Source organism: Nothoprocta perdicaria, unplaced genomic scaffold, assembly GCF_003342845.1.
Source record: "Nothoprocta perdicaria isolate Ctin4 unplaced genomic scaffold, notPer1 scaffold_275, whole genome shotgun sequence".
In the NCBI taxonomy this organism is placed as follows: domain Eukaryota; kingdom Metazoa; phylum Chordata; class Aves; order Tinamiformes; family Tinamidae; genus Nothoprocta; species Nothoprocta perdicaria.
The window spans coordinates 393,517-402,143 of NW_020455505.1; the positions used below are offsets into that span (position 1 = coordinate 393,517).

An 8,627-nucleotide genomic window follows, 5' to 3' on the forward strand; every position below is an offset into this window, starting at 1 on the left:
GGTACAAGCAAGAAGAGCCATGACTAGCAGCTGAAGTGCTGAGGACGCTCTCTCCAGCACTGCATTTGTTGAAGTATTAAAAAGCCATCATTGCTTCTTAATAATTAAGAGAGGTACAGCAGCACCTAGCGGCTGGAATGGAGGATGGGGTCAGGATGCCTGGATCCTCTGTCCAAGCCCCCAGTCGGTGGGCAGGACAGTCTGGGATCCAGAAACAGGAACCCTTTGGCACAGCCTGGTTGCCTTGAGGGAGCTGCACATCCTGGCTCTGCTCCCTGGAGCCGTGCAGGAAAGAGCTGCCGGCCCCGGGCATGGCAGAGCTCGCAAAGTCGGGGACTCCCGAGTGCAAGCAAGCCCGTTGCAGCGCACGTTGCAGTGCCAGGCTGAGGCGGTGCCAGGCTGTGCACAAACACCTCTGCCAGGGAAGGAAGCACGAGGCAGAATCTGAAGGTGACTCGCCTGGGCAGGGCCATGCAGGAGCACAGCTTTCCTCCGCCCTGGGGCAGCCGCGCAGCAGCAGACTCCCTAATGCCTGCTCCCCCGGGCAGTGTCAAGCACTGCTCTCCCCAGGCTACCGAGGGGGACTCCTGTGTCCCGCTTGATCTTTTTCCCAGAGGCTGCAAGGAAAGAAGAAGTCGGAGCACTATTTCTGCTGCAGGTGTCGCAACCCTATCACAGCCCTGCAGCAGATTCCTCCTGTCAAGAGCAAAGCTCTGGCCTAAGACGCAGAACAAGTGCCCTCAGCAACCCTGTGAGCTCAGGTGCTGACATCTGCCCTAGAGCTGATGCAGGGAGGGGAAAGCAGAGCCCTCTCCCCAGGTTCCCTGCCTTGCACAAGAAAACATACGGATGAAGAAGACCTGCAGCTCCGTGTGCTGCACAGACAGCTCCTTGGGGAGCAGGGAGGATGCCAAGAGGAACGTGCTGTTGGCAACGCGGGCTTGTGAGCACCTACAAAGACCATGACTAAAAGCTGACTGTGGTGTGTTGAAGCCCCACAGCAAAGAATTGGATGATTCATAGCTTTGTCTTGGTGTTAGAGGGGGGAAAATGGCATTTAGTTTTAGTTCAGGTGTTTCCAGGCATCAATACCACTTTATTTCTGGATATTTGCTGTCTCAGCAGCACCCTAGCTACATCAGCGAAGAGCTGGGCTTTCTAAATAAAGCTGAGACTTACTGCAGGCCTGAAGGGAGGCGGGGACCCACCTCCTTCCGCATGGATGAGCCTCATCATTATCACCACCAAAGTGCAGGCCCTGAGGGACACGCAGCAGATGGTGAGAGACTCTGGAGGTTCCTGAGGCTCTGAAGGAAAGGAAATTTATTTGCAGTGGGAAGTTACTAATGAGAGGATGTGCACCCAGGTCTGGGCACATCTCTGCATGTCACCATGCAGCAGTAAGGCTTTCCCTCTCCCAGAGAGTACTCCCAGATGGATTATGTAGCGGGCATGGAAACCAACTGATGCTGAGATTTGGGACCCACTGGAAAGCAGACTTGAATAGGGCAGAAATCGGGAAGGCACTGATGTTGGCAAAGAGGAGGAAGTGATACGGGAGCAGGGATGTGCATGCTGCTGCGCAAAATGCAATGTGCCTCTAGCAGGTTGTGAGTTGGTGCAACATGTTTGACCTGGTTTCCAGCAGAAGGAAGGAGAGGTTTGCCTTGCTCTTCTCTCCCTTGCCACATCTGCTCTAATTACCACACATCTGAGGCCAGGAGATGCTGCCTCCTCCTGCCTGGCTGTGACTAGCCTGCAGACAGCCCAGAATAGCACCCGCCTGGCAGCTAACATGCTTTCTTCCTATGAAGGCAACTAAAACAAGCAAAAGGCAGGCTGTAAAGCTGATACTGGAACCACTACCCCGGGAAAGAGGTCAGGGGCCCTGCTGACTGTATTTAAAGTGAGACTATTTTAATTACACTGCGCTACCTGCCCGAAGCAATGTGTGGAGCCTCAGGAGCCAGCAGAAGTGGGAGAGGAGCGCCCCAAGGCAGAGCCCTGCTGCGCTGAGCTGAGCCCCATGTCTGAGGCAGCCTCCAGCTGCTGTCTGCTGAGGGCGGGGGTCTCTGTGGCTGGTGGGACCCCCACAGAGCAGCGTGCGGCAGGGACATAAGGAGCACGGTTAGACCTTTTACTCACGCAGCCTGTGGGCAAAGGGCTGGTGCTGGGGCACCCTCTTGTTCAGCCTCAATGCCACCAGCACGGCCTTCCTGCTGCAGCACCTCCCACCTCTAGCAAGGCTGGTTAATCATTACTGGCCACTTGGAAGTTCTCCATGTTCCTTGCTCTCATTCACGCTTTTTAAAATCCAGTTTTGCTCTTAAAGCACCAAAGGTATCATTGCATATTCTCTGCCCTGCTAACCTGCCACCTCCACCGCCCTAAAAAAAGCCAGCGCTGGATGTCGGTGCATTCACAGCAGGAACCACACAAGGGCTGGCACCTGCTCTCCCCTGGCCCTCAGAACACGCTGCAACGATAACATTTGCTTCATGCCTCTGGCCCAGAATGTGACACGTCTCTGCTTGGGCACCCTACACTCCCCTTGGCAGCACCAGCCGGCGGGGGCTCCGGTCCTGCCTTGTTTTTACAGCAGGAATGAATTTGGCTCCCGGTTGTAGCATAGCTGAGATATAGCTGTATTTGGCCTGTCTCTCTCTTGTTGCATACGTAACTGAGGGTAAAGTTTGCCTTGGCTTATATGAAGTGTACAGCTTGTTTGGTTTGGTTGTATTTGGCTTGGTGGTGTTGAGGTGGAAAACTGAGAAGAGGAAAAACAATCTGAAAAAATAAATTAGCACAAGGTCTGTTCACAGCTGCTCCCTCATCAAGGAAGCCGAGGGTATGAGACTACCAGAGCAGATCCCTGAGAGAAATGTCTCTGCACCTTGCACCTCTGATTGCATACCTGCAAAACATGGAAATGTGGCTGCAAAACTGCAGATGTGTCTGCTCTCATTGACTCTGATGCAGGTGCATACTGGACAGCCAGACAAGGCTGAAGGACCGGAGACTTGGAGGTGTCTCTCGGGTGCAGTAGAATGCTGCAGAAGTAGAAGAGACATCACCAGGTCTTTTCTTTGTACTCTCTTCCCTCGTCCCATCTAGTAAACTGCCCACTGAGTGGACACCTTGGTGCATGTATTATGCAATAGCAGAGTGGAGGTTGGGGCTGCTTGGGGCTAACTTCTCTCTCTGATTTCAGGAAATGTCCTTCACCTTTTAAAAGAAAGAAGGAAAAGGAAGGTAAGGATTTGCAAAGCTGCTTTGGGGAACAAGAGCAGGGGGAGCATCTTAAAGTCCGGTATAGCTGGTATCAATCAGTCCTGAGCGTGAGATGGGAAGGCAGAGGTCTGCTCCCCACCCTTTGTACCTAACATTCCCAAAGAGAAGTTTGGCTGAGGCAAGAAGGAAAATTTCTTTAAAACTTAAGAGAAAAGGTGTGATGTTCCATTAGATTGGTAATGGGGAGGGAAAGGACTTGAGCATTTTCTTTAAAATGCCTGAGTTGCTCGCCAAAAAGCATATGAATACCAACTTGTAGGCTTGCGGTGTTAGCAACACAGAAGTTGTGCCATGCTCCAGCATGAGCCGCAAACATCCCCTGACATCATCTCTCTGGCCACCAAGTGCATTTACTAAGTGGCCCACTTGTGCCTTGTGGCCTTTGGATCAAGTTTGCCAAAACATGTTTGCCAGACAGCAAAGGAAATAGCAAAGTTAACACTGAGTCTGACTTCTCCAAAGGTCTGACAAGGAAGCTGTCTGTGCTGTGTACATCCTCCCGGGTTCTGCCAAGAACACTGCAGTCCACATGTTGTCATTTTGGGAAACTTTTTTTTTTTTCCTCCAAAGAAACAAGTACAAGCTTTCTTCTGAGAGGCAAGGCTCAAAGACAGGATTAGGGTGAAGATGTCAGATGGGCCATAAATTTGACATGTTTCCAGTGGGGAGAGCCTCTGTGCCAGACACTGCATTTCTGCATTGAACAACGGAACAATGAACAGTTGTGTTAACCTGATCTGCTGTTGTTTCTTTTTCAGGAACTAGAGTGAGACAGGAGAGCCAACAGCATCAGCATGGCAGGAAGGTAAACAGCTTCCTCGGGATGTTTTGCTAACGGGGCATCACAAGGACAGAGCTGACCATTGCTTCCTAGTCTAAGTGGTTTGGGAAGACACCGGACAGCTTATTTTAAGCCCGGAAGTGTCATCCTGCGTAGGCTGGGATAGTTGTGGGAACAACGTGTGTTGCTGCAGTGATATGGGCCCTCCTTTCCCCTTGCTGGAGCAGCAAAGTGCTGCCAGAACAGCCTGAGCCATCAGGGAGCTGGGTGCTGCTGGTGGAGGGCTGCAGGGTGTCTCTCCCGGGAGCAGGGGAAGCCAGCTGCAGTAGCAAGTGCAAGACCTGACCATCTAGAGCTCTTTTTCCCCAAAGGCTCCGATGTACGAAGATGTCCCAGAGTTTCCTGTCTATGCCACCGTAAATAAGCCCAAGAGTGTGAAACAGGACGAGAGCATTCATTATGCAGATATCCAGGTATTCACCAAGGCCCGGGAGCGCTCTGCGGAGGAGGTGAAGAACTTGCAAATGCAGAATGCCACAGAGTACGCCACCCTCAACTTCCCCAGGCCCAGGCTGAAATACGACAGCAAGAACGGGACCTTGGTGTAAGAGGCTTGCTGGCCCCCTCCTCCTTCAGCAGCAAAAGAATTTCACAGGTTTAGAGATGCTGTAGACCCGAGCCAAGCTCACGGATAGACCAAGTCTCCCTGAGAAGATGTAGAAAGGCTGTATCTTCCATCTGCATTTGGCTTTGGAGGACACAGACATACTTATCCTCACGTGAGGAATAGTCCTATCTGAGTCTGCTGGAAAAAGACATCTCTTCAGAAAACCTGGGTCACTTCTAAGGCTAGCAACTCACCCACTCTGGGCTCCGAGAGGAGGCAGAACTGCCCAACGGTTGATGAAGGCTAAAGCTGCAGCCCAGAGCTGCACAGAGAAAGTTTCTGCTGTAGCTGAGGTCTCCTGAGTGCGGCTCTGCAGGCAGACTTGGGAACACAGAAAACAGGATTAGATCCTGGGATCAGAGATATGTTGCCACTGGATTCTATGTCAGTGCTATGAAGATTCTGCTATGTGCTGTAGAAAATGACATGTGGAGGAGACTGCAAGGAAATGGCATGACATTTCTAACAGTGGTTGCCATAATGCCTTCCTCCAACACCAGCCACAGCACACTGAAGATCTCAAGCACTAGCTGCACCTCCTTTACTCAAAATAATAGTGTTTTGTGATGATGCACAGCACTAGGACCAAGGCCAGAAATGCACAACTGGCTGAGGGGTGCAGAACAAGTGCTTTTGCTGGAGGATTGCACAGGTGGGCATCCTCCCCTAGCACGTGTAATGGACTTTTGGCTCTAACTGGAAATGAAACAAGGGAAATCCACTATTTACCTGTAAAGCAGACATTAAAAGGCCATTGCCAATATTTAGGGGTAGTTATAGTGTACAGTAGCTGTTTGCATGCCTGTAACACTAGGAATGAATCGTGGCCAGCTTCAGTGAGGGCTTGGAGTTTTTCTCTGCTGTTTTTCTTTTATTTTTGTGTTAGCAGCCCTAGTTACAAAGCTCTAGAACATAATGCTCATGTCATGTGTTTTTTTCCTGCTAACCCTCCCACATATACATTTGGGAATCTGTTTATGGGTTTAAAATAGTGTTAGCAATGCAGTAGAGGAACTTCCGAAATGCTTCTGCTGCTGGACTGAATTTGATGTGTTGGCAGCTGAGCAGGGCTCCCTCATGGTCTATCCAGACACTAAATCAATGCTTGGCTCATTCTGCTCCTCACTGATGGTCTGAACAGCTAAATGCAGAATGTGGGATGATTCCTTTATTGCCAGTGTTTAAAAGTGCACAGCCTGCTGTAATTTTAAGCATACATCATTTCCTACATTATGGGTGAGCTGGATGTAAAGAGCCGGAAGCAGTTCCTACTCAGGACAAGCAGCAAAGCTGGCCCAGGCAGCGTTTGCTGGCAGGGAGCTGTTCAGAGGACCAAGCCCAGCACTTTCTACCTAAAAAGCTCATTTTGCCGTGCCATCCTTCAAACCTCATAGGGGCTATCTGCAGGCCTTGGGAAGCTTGCAGGGTAAGGCAGTGTATTTAGACACAGTATTAGGGTATTGGAAGGACTTTTTCCCCCGCGTGCCAAGGATTCCTCCCCGCCCTTCTCCAGACTCCTGCCTGCTGAGCCCAGCAACATTGGACACTGCAGATTGGAGGGACACGTCCTCCTCCAGGCACCGGAGGGGAACCTGGGGACGCAGCCAGGCGCCTTCTCCCCGTGACTCATCGGTACGAAGACTAGAAACACTGGCTTCGTGTCTAGCCCAGCCTTCCTTGGCATGGGAGTGACCTGCTTTATCAGACTGACTTTCTTATATGTGCTATTGAACACGGATTATCATTTAGCAATCAGGGGGAGGGTGTTGCAGAAGGTACAGGATCCTTTTTAAGGACAAATTCAGCCCATCCCCAGCAATGGACTTCTCTTCAGAACCTGCTTTTGCACTGAATAAATAATAAGAGACTCTGTGAATGTGGCCTCCCACATTCCCTAGGGTTGCAGCATCAGTGGGTTAAGCCAGCGCTAACTTTGCAAATGGTCCTTTAATGTCGAAGGTTGAATTTTCAGTTGTAACTAATAAATTTGCACTTTTTCGTGCCATCACTGCGGGTATGTGGGTACCCATGGGACCACTCACTGCCCCGCTGGCATTTACAATTCATTATGCTTTTCTTTTCTTTTATTAAAATAAATAAATAAATAAATATATAAATGTGTATGAAGGAAATTCCTTCCTGCCTGCTGTGGGAAAAATGTGAAGCCTACACTTGCACTGGAATGGGTCTTTATTTGGGAATTGCCTGCACTTGGAAGCAGCCTGGGGGATGTACGGAGGGGGGATGTGGGCTGGGGAGGGGCAAGGCATAGGGCAGGGGCAGCGGCCGAGCTTTTAACCGCTTTTTACACGTTTTTAACCGCATCTAAATCGCTTTTTACCGCGGCCGGGCGGGCCGCGGCCTGCGGGGCCGGGCCGGGCCGCAGCGGGGCCGCCCCCGTCGCCGTGGCAACGGCAACGCGCCGGGCCCGGGCCTGCGGCCTCCCGCCCGCGGCCGCCTCAGGTAGGGCCCGTCCCGACCCCCCCCGACTCCCTTCCCCGTGTCCCATTGCCCCGGCGTCCCTTTCCAGGGGTCCCAGCCCCTTCCCTGTGGCCCAGTCCCCGGGGCTATCCCTTTTCTGGGATTCCAGTTCCTTCTCCATGGCCCAGTCCCCTGGGCTTCCCCTTTCCTGGGATCCCGGCCCCCTTCCCCACATCCCAGTAGCCCGTCTGCCCCTCTCCAAGGATCCAGGTCCCCCTTCCCCAAATGCTGCCCCCCACCCTGTGCTGCCCCACTCACAGAGACATCCCGGCCCTGACAGCCCCTTGGCATCCTGCCATCTGCAGCCCACCCCTCCGACCGGGGTGACGCACCAAGGATAAAGGTAGCCAGCCACCTCGGGCTTATCGTCTGCCCATCTCTACGTGATTCTTAGAAATAGTTATTCTAGATTTTTTTTTCTTTTTACTCTGAAGAGTCTTAGCATTTTGCATTCTGTTAGCTCTTGCAAATGCCCCCACATTTCCTGTCATTGGACTTTTCTCCAGACCGCTAAAAGAAGACTACACAGATGCAAATTTACTGAAAATTCATAAATACAGATAAGTTGGTATGTGGAACTGGGTCCTAATATTATTTATGTGTCTTTACCACCGGGCTCCTTCAATACAGAATTAAGTAATAGCCTGGTATTTGACAGTAGAGAACAGTGTAACTTGGCTCCTGCAGACAAACTTCCTCCTGCCTTGCATATTTAACTTCTGCTGCATTTGGATTCCCCCTCTACACATCTTCATGCAGTACGAGCCAATGTTATCAGGAATCCTGATGGTATGCTTCAAGGGAATTCTGTCCAGTGTATATAATTCACATATGAGACAGGATACAGAAATGTGTAACTTTCTCTAAGTCCTAAGAGAGTAGTCCTAAATATATTCACTAAAGGCAGTGAAAAAGAGGTGGCAACTTTCTTTGCTCTGGTTAAATTAAGGAGTTGCCTTTGTAAGTTCCCTCCTTTCTTTTCCCTAAAAAGTTTCTTCTCTTTGTGTTTAACACATTGCTTCTCCTCCTCAGGTTTCAAGGCCCAAGTGCTGGTGTATTCACCGTAGCATTGACTTAAGCTGAGGCAGCCAGCATGGGAACTCTGGTGGATATGGTTCCCTTTGGCACATCACAGGCTCCTGCATCTTCTGTAAGTTTCCTGGAGTTCTTATGGGGCCTGTCCACAATTTTGGATTCTGGCAGGGGAAAGAAGCTCAGTGGCATGAAGGCCTTAGTTGCAGAAGGCAACTCTTTGTGCTATTCCTGCAGCTGTGGCCCCACATACTTTGCTTCAGAATCGAACTCTCTTGTCTTTACTGTCAAATTCTTAGGAGCAATATCTGAAGTGCAGCCAAGATCCTTGTCTCTTTCCCAAGACTATGGAAAGAAATAGTTGGTTAATGGTGA

General features: G+C 50.8%; 1 protein-coding gene and 1 long non-coding RNA gene across 2 annotated transcripts; both read left to right on the forward strand.

The window, feature by feature from the left end:
* Positions 1–1,222: 1,222 nt before the first annotated feature.
* CUNH11orf52 (chromosome unknown C11orf52 homolog) lies at positions 1,223–6,631 on the forward strand. The gene is made up of 5 exons (XM_026041031.1): positions 1,223–1,279; positions 2,333–2,340; positions 3,212–3,252; positions 4,050–4,096; positions 4,444–6,631. The coding sequence occupies exons 1-5, from the start codon at positions 1,223–1,225 to the stop codon at positions 4,678–4,680; spliced, it is 390 nt and encodes a 129-aa protein (XP_025896816.1). The 3' UTR covers positions 4,681–6,631.
* Positions 6,632–7,750: 1,119 nt separating this feature from the next.
* On the forward strand, positions 7,751–8,328 carry LOC112948728. The gene is made up of 2 exons (XR_003249691.1): positions 7,751–7,788; positions 8,253–8,328. It is a non-coding gene; the product is annotated as an uncharacterized LOC112948728 (long non-coding RNA).
* Positions 8,329–8,627: the final 299 nt, after the last annotated feature.

Bases quoted from the DNA above. Each gene is read 5' to 3' on its own strand.
- CUNH11orf52 (XM_026041031.1), top strand. From the start codon at position 1,223: ATGAGCCTCATCATTATCACCACCAAAGTGCAGGCCCTGAGGGACACG. The intron at 3,253-4,049 runs GTAAGGATTTGC...TTTCTTTTTCAG, and splicing joins AAGAAAGAAGGAAAAGGAAG to GAACTAGAGTGAGACAGGAG. The intron at 4,097-4,443 runs GTAAACAGCTTC...TTTTCCCCAAAG, and splicing joins AGCATCAGCATGGCAGGAAG to GCTCCGATGTACGAAGATGT.